Source organism: Paramisgurnus dabryanus, chromosome 13, assembly GCF_030506205.2.
Source record: "Paramisgurnus dabryanus chromosome 13, PD_genome_1.1, whole genome shotgun sequence".
Taxonomy (NCBI): domain Eukaryota; kingdom Metazoa; phylum Chordata; class Actinopteri; order Cypriniformes; family Cobitidae; genus Paramisgurnus; species Paramisgurnus dabryanus.
The window spans coordinates 23,877,624-23,896,167 of record NC_133349.1 but is presented as its reverse complement, the minus strand read 5'-3'; the positions used below and the strand labels follow the sequence as shown (position 1 = coordinate 23,896,167).

General features: G+C 36.8%; 1 protein-coding gene and 1 long non-coding RNA gene across 2 annotated transcripts; both read left to right on the top strand.

The window, feature by feature from the left end:
- The first annotated feature begins 9,314 nt into the window (after nt 1-9,314).
- stk31 (serine/threonine kinase 31) lies at nt 9,315-17,248 on the top strand. The gene is made up of 24 exons (XM_065246056.2): nt 9,315-9,345; nt 9,464-9,516; nt 9,676-9,771; nt 9,854-9,925; nt 10,000-10,155; nt 10,297-10,616; nt 10,876-11,023; nt 11,293-11,418; nt 12,061-12,173; nt 12,681-12,837; nt 12,937-13,062; nt 13,453-13,635; nt 13,722-13,832; nt 14,049-14,168; nt 14,254-14,385; nt 14,623-14,724; nt 14,861-14,941; nt 15,082-15,207; nt 15,697-15,816; nt 15,925-16,011; nt 16,400-16,549; nt 16,662-16,787; nt 16,871-16,942; nt 17,038-17,248. Exons 1-24 carry the CDS (start codon nt 9,315-9,317, stop codon nt 17,140-17,142), a joined length of 2,913 nt encoding a protein of 970 aa, XP_065102128.2. The 3' UTR covers nt 17,143-17,248.
- A 465-nt stretch (nt 17,249-17,713) lies between these two features.
- LOC135743576 (uncharacterized) lies at nt 17,714-18,389 on the top strand. Its single transcript, XR_010530544.2, has 3 exons — nt 17,714-17,758; nt 18,035-18,106; nt 18,342-18,389. It is a non-coding gene; the product is annotated as an uncharacterized lncRNA (long non-coding RNA).
- The last annotated feature ends 155 nt before the right edge of the window (nt 18,390-18,544 follow it).

The following is an 18,544-nucleotide window of genomic DNA, read 5'->3' as shown; positions in this document are numbered from 1 at the left end:
ATTACTGCTGGAGTACTCTTTGGGTACAAAGGTATACTTTTAAGAGGTACCGCCCCAGTGACATATTTTGGACCTTTTTTCACAGAGATGTATATGAAGTACATCTTGTCACCTATCTACACGTGTTTATATAAAACATCAGCAAGGGAAATATTTTCATTTCTATACATTATGTTAGAAAGGTATACAGGATTTACAGAATCAAAATCAACCTGTCTTGCACCACAACCACAGTAGGCGTTTGTTGTATCTGTATTTTATTTGTTCTGTTAAATACTGCATTGCTTTGCACAAGGCTTGGCTTAAATAATATATATGAAATCTTAGGTGCTTATATATAATAAAAAAATCAACAATAAAGAAATATTGTGGTAATAATAGTACGCAATGGATTATGCTCCTCTGCTATACTGCAAGATTTACACGGCTTTCTCTTTTTACAACTCTCAGATAAATGTACAAAAAAAGGCCTTTAAATAACAGATGTACCTTTCAGGTTACCAATAAGAACCTTTTAGGTACAAAAGTGTACTCTTTGAAAAGGTAGTGCCCCAGTGACAACATACTTTCTTGTACTTTTTTACTAAAGTGAAGGTGAGAATGTTTTTATTGATGAAGAGGCAACGATACAAAGAGAGAAATATGTTACATATGAGAGAAACAAATTACATAAAAGGAAAAACTGAGAAAAGATGAAGAAGAGAAGAAAGATTGAGACATATCGAGAAATATGGTTTTCATTCAGGAAGCATTTATTTATGTGTCCGCTTTGGCCGGGTCTTTGCTTTTGCTAGCATTAACTTTTTTCGAGGTCTTGCATGCTGGGATGTGTGTGTATTGCACTGCAGTGCTTGGATGTGACTGTGTTTTCATTGGATAACATGAGCTTTATTGAGTTTGCACTTTCTGAAAATTACCCGCAAGCTTGTTTAATGGCAGGATGGTCATGAACTTTGGATTGCAGGTCATGACATCCGTGCCACTGTGATGTTTCTGATAAATACAAGCTATGCTAAAGGAACCTATGATTTGTATAGATCATGTGTATTGTTGAACGGCAGCGCTGTATGGGTTTGGGTCTGCCCGCTGGTTTCTGACGCACATGAACAAATATTGCTTGACTGAAAGGAGTGCACTGTTAGAAAAAACGGTCAAAATATGTACCCCAGCTGTCACTGGGGCAGTACCCTCTAAAAAGGTCCTAATGTGTTCTGCTGCTGCTATATATATATATATATATAATATTTGGTACAAATACTTTTAATATGAACTCTTTAGGTGAAAAGCTGTACTTTTTAAAAGGGTACAGCCTCAGTGAAAATGTGGGTACATATTCTGACTATTTTTTCTGACAGTGTATAGACTGTCTATTGCCTCTTACGGATCTTTATTATGAATGTTTATTATTATATGTTAATTCAAGACATTGGTGAATATCACAAGGAAAAATTAGCTGTAGAAAACATCAGCAACAATTTTTATAAGGTTATAAAAAGGTTCTCACAGCGATGCCGGAGAACCATTTTTGGTTCTTCAAAGAACCTTTAGTCAAGTGGGCAAAGGTTCTACAAGAAATTGTTTCTTTAAGAAGCTTTGACTTACAAGGATAGTTCACCCCGTAAATAATGGTAAGCACACGTTCCTGGTACCCACTGACTTCCATAGTATTTGTTTTTCCTACTATGGAAGTCAATGGGTACCATCAACTGTGTGCTTATACCATCATTTTCGAAAATTATTCTTTTGTATCCAACAGAATAAAAAAACTTAAACAGGTTTAAAACAACATGAGGGTAAATGATGACATAATTTTCATTTTTGGGTGAACTATCCCTTTAAAATATTCTATGGAAAACCACAATGGTTCTCCTATGACATCTTAGAAAGTGTTTTTTAAGATTTTTCTACTTTGTTTTTTAAAGTGTAGAATATAAGAATGTAAAATTGTATTTACCTAGGCATATACGAATATTAAGAGTTCTGTTCATGGTAATGATATATCGTGAGCCTTAAACACAATTTCCTCCTTCTTATGTTAACCTTGTGCATGCAAAAAAACTGCTACAATGTTACAATCCTAAAAACAAAGTAGTTACTGCTGAGTTAGCGCTGTATGATAGTTAATGCTATATGCTAGCATTTAGGCTGAAGTTCTACTACATTACAGTTACGTTTTGCAGGTCCACTCCATACTGAAAAAACACAAACTTAAAACTCAGAAATGTCCAATAACAATCTCCAAATAATTTATTATTTCTCAAAATATGTATCTTTGTCTGATACAAGCTCAAACAAAAGGTCTGTTTACACACACCATAGACTGTAAAAAAAGATGGACGACGCCTGTTTGCTCTCTTCCATTGGTAAAAAGTGAAGCCCCCAGTGTCCCAATACGGCGCTGACATCTTGGGTCTTGAATCTGCGCAGTAGCGATTTCGGGACCAGTCATGCGCAGTAGTGGGCAGGAAGTGAAGCCGCGAAATCAAAACCCCGCCTCGCTCTCGTAGAATGCGCATATCACACGATATCACAGCTGTCAATCATGACGTGACACAACCGTTTTTATATCATTAAATAACTAACTAAACACAAACCTATTTTAAAAACAAACATTTGAATGTACATCAGCGTGATAAAAACTACAGTAAATGACAGAAAACAGCTTCGGAAAAAAGATAATTGAAGTGTAATTAATTTTTTTAGTTGGTCTTAAGTCCCATTGAATAAAATGGGGATGCGGGGTTTATGACCTATACTGGGACCAGTCACTGGGGGGCGATCGAGACGTTTTGGCTTCACTTTTCAGGGCTTGTGCGGCACGCTTGACACACACACACGCATAGCTACTGAAAGGAGCTGCTCTGAGAAACAGCCAATCAGAGCACAGCTAAGCATTAATTTTCATGACTCTTTCAAATAAGCAATAATAGACCATTTAATTTTAAAGGCAAATTCTAGGGTTGTAAATGGAGATGTTAAAACGTTTTTGGATCATTTTTGAACTTAGGCTACGTTTACACGTACATGGTTATTTTGAAAAACGGAGATATTTACTTTCGTTTGCGCCCTTCGTTTACACGTAAACGTAGATTTCGCCTCTGAAACCGATTCTTTCTAAAAAGTCCGGCCAAAGTGGATATTTTGAAAACCTTCGCTTGCACACTTGCATGTAAACTGAGACAAACCGATGTTTAGGCGGCCAACTTCACAGTATGACACCTACGTCAAAAGTGCGACCTATGTTTACATGTGACTGCTACTCTGAACGTTTCCATGATCACATTTATGTTCGTGCAAACTCGTTTCGTATGTTTGTATTTGCAAGTAGAAGCAGAGACAAGTTCTCGGAAGTCAGCAATTTTACGCGTGTTCGACTTCATTCGGCGCTGCAAGAACCGACAGGGTGATGATGTCAATGTACCGCGAGAGCGAGTTGAGAATTCACACATAAAGGTCTAATTTCGAATCACTCTTGCGGTACTTTGACTTCATCGAACACCTACTGCAACAACTTCTCCCTCCATTACGAAGAACCAGTCGGCGTCACCACCAGCGCTGCCGGTGATTGGCTTACGTTGGCTTGAGCTTCTCTTGATGGCATATATGCACGGGTACGTGTAAATGAACACTTTCCTGAAAACTGACATGTGTGCACGATATTATTTTTGAAACCAGATAGGTTTGAAATGTCCCTTTATGAAAATAGCCACACACGTGTAAACGTGACCTTAATAAAGTCACAAACCTTCTATGTAGATATCAGTGAATAATTTAACAGATTATTTCAATGCATTTTTTGGCACATTTAAAGTTTAAAAGATTCTGAATGCAACCATCTGAAGTATTCTCTCATTTATTTAAAACCTGAATCATTGATATAAAGGCCTTTAAAAACTGTTTTATGTTTCATAGTATAATACAGTGATCTTTTCCACATTAACCGTTCAACCTCTATGGTATAGTTTGGAAGAACGCCATTGAACATTGAAAGACCTGACGTGTGTGCCTCCCTCAAACTCTTTTCATTTTCCATGTGTTTCCATTTACCTGAGAAACATCAGAGCATGTCTGTATGGACCAATATGTATATACTTCAACCTCATGGTGAGATCAGATCGTGCGAAGCTTTGAATGACGTCTTATTGCGTGACAACACCAACGGCACAATCCCAGGAGGTCCGAAGGACGGGAGGGTACAATGTTCTGTGTATACTGTGTCTTTAAGAGAATTCTCACCTGTCCTTTGGTGTTTGACAAAATTTTACTATTTATTAAAAATATAAAGCATGTCAAACTCTCTGGCAAAATGTTCTGATCCTCATAATTTAAAGACGATACAAAAGTTCAGCCGGGCAGCTTGGGGCCGTACAGTCTGTCCTCTCTGCGTTGTCCGCTCACAAGAGGGTCTGAATGATTGAACATGTGATAAACTTCAAACATATGTTAGTATCCAGCAAACCCAAACAGTGGAAAATATTGCCATGAGAGAGGGAAGCAAATCCATAAGCTGTCAGTTTATATTGCTAGTCACCAAGAGCTGGTATAGATGAGGTTTCCAACAATAACCACTGCGGCTGTGTCGGAGAGAAACCTCTCATTTCGAAGGAAGCAGCAAAGGCTTGCCGAAGACAGACCTCAGAGGTACGTATGGGGAGAAATATGTCCTCGTTTTTCAAGGCATCGTTTTGTGTTACCTGTGTGCTTCATAAATCCAACACATGTCTTGTTCCAGGAATCCTGAGTGTCTTTCCATCCTCGCCCACCCCTCCTCTTTCCCTGCCTGTGCTTCAGTGTCTATGGCAGGGGCAGGTGCCCCTCCCCTGGGCAGTCAGCTCAGGAAAGTCTCCTGCTGGGCAGACGAGACTAGGCCGAAGTTTAGGCCAAGCTCCCGCTGTGAGAGTATAAGAGGCTCCCTTTCTCTAAGACACACATACACAGACCCGAATTCAAAATTCCCATCTGTTTTCTCTCTTTCTTTACCCGTTTCTTTATTAACGGAGAAAATGTACCTGGCTGGTGTGCCAGATACAGACAACACAAAAAACATTTTCAGGTATTACTTGATAAAGTTTATTCAACAAAGCAGAAAGAAACCCGACGATGGCTTACACATGGGTGCTGATCGCCGGCTTTATAACCGTAACCTGTGTTCACACACATACACCAGACCGTTTATGTCAGCACCTTGCAAATCTTGCAGATGTGACAAAACTTGTCTTGCGCTCGCCGCCGGCAAACCAAAGAGACCATACAAGTGTCTCTTTGTACACTTAAGGCTCCAGTGCCATAAAGCACCCGCCTCCCGCCTCATTCTCCGTCTTCACATGTCTATGTCAGCCGCCGAGATCAGGCGAGACCCTGGCTTGCGTGTTTCGGAGGCCGGAGGTTACATAAACGGACATCAGCGTCGCAGTTCGCACTGTGGTTCTGACCAGCAGAACTGTTAAAAAGCAACATCCATGCCCCTTTTTCACTTACTCTCAATCTCTCTTTCATTTAATGTCTTAATAATGTCTTATTTCTTTACTTTCTGTTCTTTTTTAATTTTGTCTTAAATCTGTTTGTTTCACTTTTTCTGGCTCAGTTGGTAGGGCAGAGCAAATGTCATGGGTTCGATCCATATGCACATACTGAAAAAAGTTTTTAATGCACTGTAAGTTGCTGTGGATGCCAGATGTATTAATGTAAACTGACAGGGTATAATGCAGGAAATCCATACAAATGCTTCAAAAGATCACTTGATTTTATTTATTTATTTGGTACAGAATATTATCATTCATGTAAATGAAAGGTTTATTTAAAAGAAAGAGCTGGCAAAATACTTAACCTTGATAATCTGTGTACAGTCTTAAAAACAAAGGTGCTTCAAGCAGGATATACAAAGGACAAACGTTTCGACTTACTGCCTGTCATTTACCAAGTGATTATATTAAAAACATTGAGGATCAATCAGGTGGTGACAATATGATTAGACTAATATTATCATATTGTCACCACCTGATGATCCTCAAACTAGTTCACAAACTCCATCTGAAACAACGAAACAAATGAGAACAACTTCATAACAGACGAAGTGCCATTTAAATTTAGAGCACCAAAAAATTCTTAGTGACATAAAATAGTGCCAACTAATCATTTTAGTAATTTCCTTTTTATTAAAATCCTAAACTAAACAGAATATCCATTACGTCCCAGAAATGTGTACCACATTAGTATTAGTTATAGATAGTATTATTAGTATTAGTATTAGTGCTGTACGTAACAGTAAGGTTTTGTAGAGATGTGGCACCTCCTTGTGGTCAGTGGTATATCAGCCTATAGCAGTCCAGTAATCTATACTAAGTAACAAATATCTAACTAAGTGATATTATTTGATTATTGTTGTGATAGTTATTTTTCAGAATTTGTGGTTGATATGTTCAGTTGCATGCAGTGACTACAAACAAATATTTGCAAAAGTTGCAAATTATTGCAAATACAATTTAAATTGGCTGCTTTTTAACGGACTGCAAGATGGTTAGAATATGTTTGGTATTGCTGGTAAATCTTTATTTATTGATTGAATTCATATAAAGGTCTATACAGTTATATTCTGTACTACTTCTGTATTGCAACTGTTGTGCTTTTATACTGCCAGTCTATGAAGTTTTTTAATTGAGATAATATTTCCATTAACATGAAAGTCATAAGTCTCACTGACCTTAATGTGAAATTCAGCACATATAAATAGGCCTAATAAAGTGACTGATGAAAAACACAGCATACACATGTTTCAATTCATTCTTACCGTAGTAAATGAAACTGTTCAAAATTTAAATATGGGACTCACTATCTTTTACCATCATATTTCTCTCTTGGTTGGTGTGACTGGAGTACACATCTGTATCAACCTCCATTAGGCTACACTGTAAAAAGTAAAAGTTGGATCATCTTAAAAAAAAACACTTTAAGTGAAAAATTTAAGTTGAAAATGTTTAAATATTTTTTCAGAGACATTCCACTTTTTTTAAATAGGCTCATTTTTCAGCTCCCATAGAGTTAAACATTTGATTTTTACAGTTTTGGAATGCATTCAGTCAATATCTGGGTCTGGTGGTACCACTTTTAGCATAGCTTAGCATAATCCATTGAATCTGATTAGACCATAGGCATTGCGCTCAAAAAAGAGTTTTGATATTTTTCCTATTAAAAAAGGGGGAAAGCGTAGCACCCAAAAATAGTCTCCTGCTATTGAAAGTTACCAAGGGGACTTTTTTCGGGCCCTGCGTAATATCATTGCGCCTGCTGTAGCCATAGTATGGCATTACGGCAGAATGAGAGTATAGTTCCTAGACATATCGGCTGAATGGATTCCAAAACGGTAAAAATCATATGTTTTACTCTAGGGGAGCTGGAAAATGAGCCTATTTTCAAAACAAAGTGGAGTGTCCCTTTAATGTTTAATGTTTAAACTAAATTTTTTAAGTGTTACCAATTGAAGTAAGTTTTTTAAGTAGAGCAGCTTTCACTTTTTACAGTGTAGACCTGACATCTGGAGTCAGTGAGCACTGGTGACCAATTTTAGAGGAATGTGTGGTTTGAACATCTTCAATCTTTTGACTGGATGCTTTACTTAGGGGTCACAGTCAACATCACAGAAGTGAAGAGATCTAAATAGTATATCACTAAGGTCTAGATAATAAAATAATATGATTGTACAAAAAAATATAATAATGTATTTTTGTATTGAGTTTTCTTTAAAAGCATGTTCGCTCCTCTTACTCGTAAAATCATCACAGCTCTTGCTCTATGAATGCACTGTGATTTACAAAAGTAAATATCTTTCGTTGTTTCTGGATTAACATCCGCATCAACCAATCATAACTCTAACCCTGTCCCCAAAATTATAATGCATTGATTGGTTGATCAAACATTTACTAGAATACAACAAAGAATATTGATCCAGGCACATAATAATGTTAACTGGTTTAGATTAGTCACTGTAAAATAATTTTACTGTACATTGGTAATTGTTATTACTGTATGTGCAGGGTCAGATTAGCTATGTGGCTTGACTTACTCCCATCGGATATAAACAGGAAGCTATGAATCCTCTCCATCATTGTTCCAGTAAAACATCCAGCCGTGGTGATTGGGAAAACTAAAGCACAGGTCACTGAGATTGGGTTCTGTGAGTATACACATGGGCATCTGCTGGATCCACGGTCAGGGTTGGCTTTGTTTTCCCTGCCAATTCCCATGAAAACTCATGCAACAGTACACTATCAACGTACTTTATTATATTAATGTAATATTTACTATACACTGTATCTTAAATATAAAACAAATACCAGACCTGAATAAATTTTACTAATAGTACATCAATTATTTCACTTATGACCAAGTTGGTATTTTTAAAAGCAGGTTATTACAGAAATGTACATTTTATAATTTATAGTTAATTTACTTCTACACAGTGACTTTTAAATATGTATTTTAACTTTGGAATGGCATATTTTGAGTTATTTTTGAAATATTTTTGTGTTTGGGCTAGCATGTCTGGGCTTGTTTTGGTTTTGACTGGTTTTGGTACACAAACCTGGCAACCCTTGTCCAGGTTGAACCACGTGCGCTTAAACGTGCGAACTTAATAATAAATAAATATAATAATAAATATTATTATAATGATTATATATAATTATAATATAAACGTAATATCGATATTTATTTATACCATCAATTAATAAAAATAAAATAAAAATAAAACTCATTGGGAGTACATAAAGTGGATCGCCTCGCGCCCCCTAGCGGTCGGAGTTAGACGAATTTACTGTGTCGCTAAATGATTGATGCGTTTGCTCGATGGCTTAAATCTGCTTTAATCGTTTAACGATTACACACAACAAAAATAATTCGATTGACATTACAATAAAACCGCAAGAACAACAATTTTCATTTTCATGCCGTGAGAGCAAAATGAAAAAATTAGGATATGTCGTGCTTAACAGTGTAACCTAGCGCACTAGGACGACGTGACATTGTACAAATGGTTAAATCCTGAACAGGAGAGCGATACTTCTGTCATTTCACATCTCTAAAGAACTTACTTATTTACACAATCAGCAAATTTTTCTAGAATAATCCACGAAATATTATAAACATAACAATTTAACGATTTACACTTAATTAGCGCGCGCGCTCGTGTGACTTCGTGGCGGATCAACGGCAGCAAAACTGGTAAGACAAACGTCGATCATTTAAAAACACACAACTGTCATTCAGATCGGTACAAACCCAATAATATAATGACTAACATGTTATATTAACTAGATCCCATGGATCAGTCGGAGATTCAGCCTGAAAAAAGTAAGTTTTCGCTTTTCTTCTTGTTTTAAAAGTTCATATTCTTTGTCTGCGGTATAACGTTACGTAGGAGTTGATTATGTAATTTTTATCTGTTAATATTATGGTTGTTATGATTTAGTGGAGCTGGTTATTGTCACCCATGTTGTGGATGCCATCACGTTTTGGGCTCAGGTAACCAAACGTTTACCATCCTAGTAGCTACCTTACATTAAACCATATTATTATTGCATTAAGGGGGTAACGTTAAATCAATGTATACGTTGTTATCACAATATGTTCGTCTAACATGTAGTTTGGTTATGTTTGCTGTCAAAAATCAACATTTATCAGAATGTGACAGACAAAGCAAGTGAGATGATAGATGCTGTGCTGTTAGAGAAATGCCCCACTGCCCCCATACTGATGGGTAGACCAACTGCACAAAAGGCAAGTTAAGGTTAAATAAGTGAGTGAAGGTCTAAAACAAAAATGTTTAGATGTAAACATCACAATTTTTGTTTACGTGTAGGTTTATGGGGCACGGTATTCAGAGGACAAGTGCTGGTACAGATGCACAGTGCAACAGCAAACAGATGACAAGGTTTGTATACAAAGTTTAATGCTAATATACTTTTCATGAAAATCACATGACCCATGCTTTGTCTTTCCTCCCAGTTCTACATTCTGTACATTGATTATGGAAATATGGAGATTGTTAGCCGATCAGAATTAGTTGAACTTCCAGAAGACTTACAGACACCAGGATTTGCCAAAAAATACAAGTTCTGGGGTTTCCATGTGTCAAGCGAAGAGGAAACTCTTTTATCACAGGTATTTGAGAAGACTTTTCCTCGTAAATCATTTTGAATGCTTCTTAAATGTATCTGTAAATGTCTGATTCTCATTTCCTGACCAATATTGTTGTGTTATTTTCTGAGTGTTTAAGTGCCCTTACACTGTGTCATTTGCTAGGGGAAGTCTTTCCTCCAAAATATCATTCACGGAAAAAAGTTACGTGTCCATAAAAAGTCAGTTTGCTTTGATGGAACCATACTGGTTGAAGCCTTCCAGGGGAATCTTGATATTGGTGAGGAGCTGTTGAAATTTAAGTTTGCCAAAGTAAACCTCCCAGGCAATCGGGAGATTTCCATCCCCCCAGTAAACCTGCAAGAGCACACCGGACTATGGCCCGCCAGGAGCCCTTCAAGGGAATTTGAGACACTTGGGTCCCCACTGGGATGCATGCCCAAATTACGCCCAATATTCTCAGACCAGAAGCCTCAAATCATAAAGTAAGGGGTCAATCATTTACATGTAACCATTTAACAGACACTTTTATTCAAAGCACTTTCTACAAGAGGAAGGAAAAAAATCTTACTTTCTTTTTAAAAATACAGGCAATATTAGTTCTTTGTTAAGGGTAACATTTTATATGTATAATTTTGTGTTCATTTTTGTAATTCACATTATGGCTGTAATTAAAGCCTAATGGGCAGATATATGTAGATATAATGAAAGTGCTAAACCGTGTTACTCTTCATATTCATATAGGGAACAGAAAACCACAATTGCTCTCCAGCCTGTGGAGAAACTGAATATCGCACAGGAACATAAAGAAATCAACTCTCCAAAGGCAACATCACAGCAAAACGCTCATGAAACTGAACAGAGACTAAATGAGACCAACTCTGAACTCCAGGTGGCATATTACAAATGTTTTATTTATATTTATATTAACGGCAAGAAAACTTCAGAGTAAAATAATGAAGAATTTCTAGACTCTTCCTTGTTTATTCGTACCCTGCTAAAGAATTAAAAATGCTTGCCTCGTTATCATGATACCACAAGCAAGAAATCACACTTGGTTGTATCATTAATATTCTATATGTGAAAACCCCTGTTGCACCCTTCTTGGCAAGTGAAAACATGCCAGATAATTTGTGTCTGCTGTACTTTTTGTACACCCAGAGGATGAGAGAGGTGATAAAAGAGAAGGAGATGGAGATCATGAAGCTAAAGGAAGAAGGATGTGCCATCCAGCAGCACGCAACTCTCCTGGGACAACAGCTAGAGGAGGCCAGACTGGAGCTCCAGGTGCCAGTGGGGTTGTACTGGGGGCTTTGTTTCACAGTGGTGTTTTTGGAAGGATTTGGGTGTTGATTGTTTAACGTCTTTTAAAGGCACAGTCAGTATGTAAGATTTTTGCATTAAAATATGCAAAAACTAGCACAGTGTTTTATATATATTATTATATTTTATAATAATATATACATTTAGTATTTTTATATTTTATATATAAAAACTAGCACAGTGGTTTATATATATTTTAATGCAAAAATCTTACATACTGACTGTGCCTTTAAAAGACGTTAAACAATCAACACCCAAATCCTTCCAAAAACACAACTGTGAAACAGTTTATATATATATATATATATATATATATAAATATTTTTAAATAGTAAAAAACTACCCTATTAATTACCCTATTGATTACATGTTTATGCGAATGTCACTTGTGAAATACATCATCATGAACATTGATCTGTGAGTCCTTTCAGGTCAAATCCTATTGATATTGAAGGTGAAAACAACAACTCCCATCATACAGCATCTTCAAGCTGTAGCGGTTGTTGTTGTTTTCCAGCCTCTAGTGGTGAAAATGACATACTGTATTGTGAAATACTGTATACATGATATGGTTAAGTCAACAAAGGTTTTCTCTATGTTTTGCAGACAGTGAAGTTGAGTTGTGTGGAGATAAAAAAGATTGAACATAATCATCCTTCAACATTTGCAGACAAAATTACCCAGCTGGCAAAAAAAGTGGATTCGTTGAGGAAACTAAGGCAAGATTTTATAAGAAAAATGAATTAGGAATGAATAAATTAGATATTTTTAGCACACACACATGTGACCCTGGACCAAGTAGCTTGCGTATATTTGTAGCAATAGCCAACAATACATCGTATTGTTAGGAAATCATTAGGATATTAAGTTAAGATCACGTTCCATGAAAATATTTAGTACATTTCCTTTCGTTAATATATCAAAAATGTATTTATCATTAGAAATATGTGTTGCTAAGGACTTTTTGGACTATTTGGACAACTTTAAAGGCGATTTTCTAAATATTTCTAAAAGTTTTTAAATAGTTAGTTGTATTTCGGCCAAATATTGTCCTATTTTATCAAACCCATACATCAACCCAAAAGCTTATTTATCCAGCTTCTAGATAATGTATAAATCTCGATGGACTTGATTTGTGGTCCAGGGTCACATATTAAAATTGTTTAATGCACAAGTCTTAATGATTCAGATATGCATTTGCTTATTATTCTGGCTTACAACCCTAGGGAGAGTCATTCATGTCCCAATGCTGAGGATCACCTTCTTGAATCCATCACCGTCATCATGAATTGCAGGATCTCAATGCCTCTGAGCTCACAGAAGCTTGAACTAGCGTGGAAAGATTATGAGCAAGCCCTAGAGAATCTAAAAGCCTGTCAAACCGTGAGTTTGATGAATGAATTCATAAAATGAGTTTACATACAGCAGATAATGTCAGGAATCACTCTTGTGCTGATAAGCTCACGTATGTTCATGTATCAGATTGGGGAAATTAAGCATTTGGTGAACATGAGAGATGAAGCACGTGCTGCTCTCTTAACTGCTGTGGATGACTTCCAGCAGGAGGTGGACAGGCTGACTATCAAGGCAAGATGGGAGAGACTGAAGGTATTTGTGAAATAAATGTACTGGGTTCAGTACAAGTCCCCTCTTTTAACAACAGTCGTGTCATAATATCGATTGCTACAGAAATTGTTTTACCTTGTCAATTAGTTCTATGTGGGTTGAGGGATCAGTTTTTAGAAAAGCTTTTGGGTAAAACTAACCACTCAAGTCAATGGCTGTAGGTGGGGCTTTGTCAGTGTGACATCACATTAACAAGAGAATCTAATAAAACTGATTTGGTTCAATGGAGATTAAAAAGGTGGAGTGGGTGGATTTTTTTTTCATTGTGGGGTTGTTGTGTTCACTTACTGCCAACACACATTTATGTTCAAACTTTGTAAAAGTGGATTTTGCATAATATAGACCCTTTAACCAAGCTGTTTATTTCTTCAGGAAATTGAGTCATCGTTGACCGCTCTGTTTAGTTCAGTTTCGCCGGAGGAGCAGATGAACGAACACTCTTTTGAGAAGTTCTGTGAGTGGAAGAGGGCAAAATTCATGAAAATCAAAAATGTGCAAAAAGCTACTGATGATGCTCTGCTGGCTGTTAGCAACTGGGCAGCCAGGCTTAGCAAGGTATGTCTGCTTTACTGGTAGAATTTTAAATATATTTATTTGCTTTTTCTGCTCCAAATGTGAAAGACATGAATATATTTTATTAGTTTGTATGTTTGATGGAGAAAATTTCTGGAGATGATGTCGCTGATGGTGCATATGAGATCCTCATGAATGCTGACGCTGCTGTGGGTGTAGAACTCAACGTTGCTTTCGCCGTAAGAGCTTCTGTCAACATTTACACATTGTGCTCCTATCATCTATATTTATATACTCTTCCTCTCTTTTAAAACTGTATTTGTGTGGGTTGCCTTAAAGGTTCTGGGTCACTTATACCAAGGTTCATTCTCAGGAGTTGATCCGAGAGTTACTGGTACAATGGCCCATTTGCACATGAAATGCTGTGAATGAATATTTTGTTATTGTTTGATTAGGAACAGGAGAACCAGGAGAGAAAAATTTTGTTTAATGCCGTTCACAAAGCCATGCAGGACATTCGAAAAGAACAAAGTTTGTTAGAGGACATCAGGCAGAAGTATGAACTCAACACAAATGTAAGTGATGCCCTGGGTCTTACTCTTCTTGTTCTTATTTTACTCAAAAGTTTGTCTTACCCGTCCCACACGATTTGAACTCCAGTTTAAGCAGGAGGCGCAGCAATGGCAGAGCAGTCCTCCTAAATTAGATGAGCTGCTTGCAGTGAAGAAGCACATCCGGAGCTTGAGATCTCAGCTCCGGTGGAAACTGGTGGAGGTCAGCTGTCTGGAGGAGGTGAGATCAGTTCTGCCTGAACTATTAATTACGATAAGGATGCGTTTCCCAAAATCATTTAATATAGAACGCATGGTGTTTATTGTCACTGTCTGACGGAAATTACGTATCTCCATTTTTTTGCATGCATCATTGCTATTGCTACCCCTTTACAGTACAGTAATGCCTCTGGTTATTGTGACTGTTTAACAAATGAGTTGGGTACAGTAGAATTGATCTGTTGATCGGTTCTGGCAGGCAGAAGAACTAGACCTGCCAGAGATCCTGAAGAAGAAGGAGGAGATCACTGAGACGAGGAACGCTCTCTTTCGAGAAATCAGCCATGAGAAGAAGGAATATGTATTTAATTTTAATATTATTTAATATTAATATTTAAAGTCTGCACATATAATAATGTACTACAGTATGTATACTTTAAAAAAAATAAGTCAAGCTAATCTTTTAAATGAAATGTACATGATGTGTTGATGTGCAGTTAATGCTGTGTGATCTGGTGAACGGAGGTTTTCCTGAGCTACCAATGTTGTACCCTGATGCAGATATCAACAGCTACATGGTACTTTATTGTATTTGGTTCTGCCTCAAACAAAATGCTATACTTGTAAAGGGACATCTCTGTTTTCAGATCTATTTCGTTGTTTAATCGACAAGAAGACAGTTTATGGAATGGATGTTGATTTCTCTCAATGGTTTCAGAGCTCTGCAGGGCTGTTAATGAAGAGCTTGGACAGAGACATGTTTGATGCAGAGCCAATGAAAGAGCTGAGTGGGAGGAGACCTCTTTTGAGCACAGACTTCCAGGGACAGAAAGTTGTCCTAAAGGTCTGTATATATATTAATTTGCTTTGCTGCAAGGTTCAAATAGTTTTTACTTAATTAACAATGCATAGGTTTCATAGAAAATAATATTGTTTTGCATTTATTGTCACTGGCTCACATGTGGGCCCAAAATGTTTACATAACTATTAAACCTATAATAGCCGATTTTAAAACTTAAAGAATTGTGCCAAACTATTTATCATTGAAAAGCACTAATAGTGTAGTTTTTCTATTTCAAAACCTTTTTGCACTTGTCATAATGCATTGACAGTAATGTATCAATTTGTGACAAGAGTATGCAACAAACCAATGACACCTAGTGGTCATTGGTGGTAAAACTACTAAAAGTGTTTTTAACTTGTGGATCAAAACTAGTTGATACTTATGGCAGTTTTGGCCTGAAACATTTTCATACATACATTAACTGTGGATAAAGTGTCTCTTACTTTGTTAGCTTTGATAAATGTTTCTTACAATCTGAGTTATTTTCAGTGTTACACAGTGGATGAAGAGTCGGAGGAGAAGATGCTTAAACAAGCTGCCGAGTATCACACAGCTCAGCAGGAGAATCCTTCCACAGCGGTGCCTCTTTTGGCACTGTTTTGCGGCAAAGTATCTTTCTTACGACACTCATTTCCCATATAACATACCAAAGTTGATTTTAATAAGTTTCAGTGTTGTTTATACTTGTCTGTGTAAAATGTCTGTGTTTTTGTCTAGTCTGATCCACTGGCGTACGTTATGGTCCCACACTATTCTAATGCAAACCTCAGAGCCATTCAGAAATCTTCCCCACTGTCCTCTTCTGTGAGTACATGTATCGCTTGTAAAGTGTAGGATTGTAGACAGGATAGTTAGTTTGAAGTCCCCATTAAATCAAAACGGGCAATTCTTATGTTTAAATGGCATATGTTGCAGTGTTTATTATAAAAATATTGTGTTTTGGCAAAGCATCTGTTAACCCCGCCCCCTCCAACTCAGGAGTCAGTCTGCTATTTTCCTTGTTTGATATTTTGTTTCACTGAAATATGTCACAATGCAGAAGTCGATTGGGACTTCCTGTTAATGGCGACTTTAACATAAAACACACAGCATGTATATCCCATTTTATCTTTAAAGTATTCAAAGGTAACTCGTTTACAAAAAATGTGGTCCACTTTACATGCTGATGTGTGATGATGATGTGGCTGTGCAGGAGATTGTGAAGGTGATGAGAGGCGTAGCTCTGGGTCTACAGAGTCTCCATGCTGCATCTGTCACTCATGCATCTCTACATCCCAACAACGTGTTTGTCACTGGTCGAGAGAAAGGCATTGTGGGGGATTATGATTTCACAAAGACACCTGTAAGTACTTGATGGATCTTTTTGTCATACACTAAATAGAAACTTTCAATCAAAGCAAACTATGATTTAATCTTCTGTTGAAGGTTAAGCTTGTTTTCCTAATTGTTTATAGGAGCAGAGGGCAACTGACAGTGGAATGGTGGCTGGATCCATCAGTCTGGTTGCTCCAGAGTTGAGGCACGGTCATCCACCTTCCCCAGCCACTGACATGTATGCGTTTGGAGGCATCATGCTCTGGGTAGAACTGTCACACAAATCATCCACTTTTAATAAATGTCCATATTTTTTTGCAAATTAGTAAAGAATAATTCTCTTTCACAGCTGCATGTTCCAGACTTTAATGCAACACTAGAGAGTGACAATCAAAATCTAGTATTCACTGGATTGCATCTGGTACATTGATTTTATAACGAATGATTTTAGCTGGCAATTATTTATATATTTAGTTTTGTCATTATTCATATTCATCTATACTGTGCTTTTTATAGGATGACAACTTGCAAAAGCTTCTCACAAAGCTATTGAATTCTTCTGGAGGACTTTCTGCTCCTGAGACCTTAAAGGATGACTACTTTCTGTCAGCCGCTGTTTAAATGTTCCATTTCATGTTTAATCTTTTTTTTTATATATATATTGTGTCTAAAAAAGAAAACAACCAAGAGGTGTTTGTTTGTTCGATTTAGTTTGTGTTCCGAAAATAAATATATAGAGGCAAAATAAAGTGAAGTTCTGTCACTACAGTATATGTATTGATGTATGAGGTTTTTTTTCATGGCTTCTCGTAAAAAGTTCTCCTCCATGTGATGATTTATTCTGCACCAGGCCTAATCAACGTAACGGGAAAGGATGTCAGCTGCAATTTCAGTCACTGACAAATTCATCTGACAAGTCCTTACTTTAAAATTGCCCAATTCAAAAAGTCTGCCCATATTATCTGTTAACCTTAGCTAGTTGAAAGATCTTTAAAGTCTTGTATTTTTGGTCCTTAGAGGAAATGTCCAATTTAACCCTCTTAGGTTGTTTTGTGACGGACACAGTGTGCTGGAAATCATACGTTCTTGTAGCTCTTGTAAACGTGATGACACGCCCCCTTGCTGAAGACACGCGCACCTACCCATTATAAGAACCCCGAGCACATGCGCTCAGTCACAAACCACCGAGAGATAGACGCTGTCAATCAAACTCCACAAGATCAATCATCGGATGAAGGTATGTTATTTTATTAGTTAGTCTTCAGATATTAAGTTATACGACTTACTATCATTTTAATTAGGGAACATAACTGAAAATGTAAGTCATTGTTAAAAAAATGTCAAGACTAGGCTATTTAAACTTTAAATCAGATGCTTGTAATATCTTTATCAGAATAAACTTTTGTATGCCATGTTTGACTGTTATATAGATGCCTCCTCAGGTAATGTTCCTGGCTATTGCTGTTTTTTTGGTGACAGTAACAAATGCTAATCCATCCACATTGTACAAAAGCGTTCCTGCTGGCAACCTTGCCAAATATTACACGACTCTGCGACATTATATAAATCTCATGACACGACAAAGGTAAGACATAAAAAGTACATTATTCAAGAATAGAAAATATTCACTGTATAATATACACTTTATAAATTGGCTTTGTATTTAGAAAAAATATAATATAACAATTATAACACTTTCATAAACAACAATAATACATATTTACTGTTTAATAATCAGAATTATTACAATTTTAAAGGTATGTAGTAGTAGCCTACAATGCTTCATTTATTTTCATTTATTCTGTCTTAACCTATTTAAGGTATGGGAAAAGAGCCAGTCCTGACACAGTATTTTTGGATTTGCTGCCAAGAGAGACACCAGAGAACATTTCTAATGAAGCAGGTAGTTATGATGACATGTCCATTTGGTGATGGAGGATCACATGGTTTCAGTCATGACCGGAGGGGGGCAGTATGCAGCTTTAAACGTTTGCTCTGACACTTGTGTTCTCACTTTGATCAT

Coding starts and splice junctions, on each gene's coding strand:
- stk31 (XM_065246056.2), top strand. CDS start 9,315: ATGGATCAGTCGGAGATTCAGCCTGAAAAAA. Junction 9,517..9,675: donor CCATCACGTTTTGGGCTCAG/GTAACCAAACGT, acceptor AACATTTATCAG/AATGTGACAGACAAAGCAAG. Junction 12,838..12,936: donor ATCTAAAAGCCTGTCAAACC/GTGAGTTTGATG, acceptor TTCATGTATCAG/ATTGGGGAAATTAAGCATTT.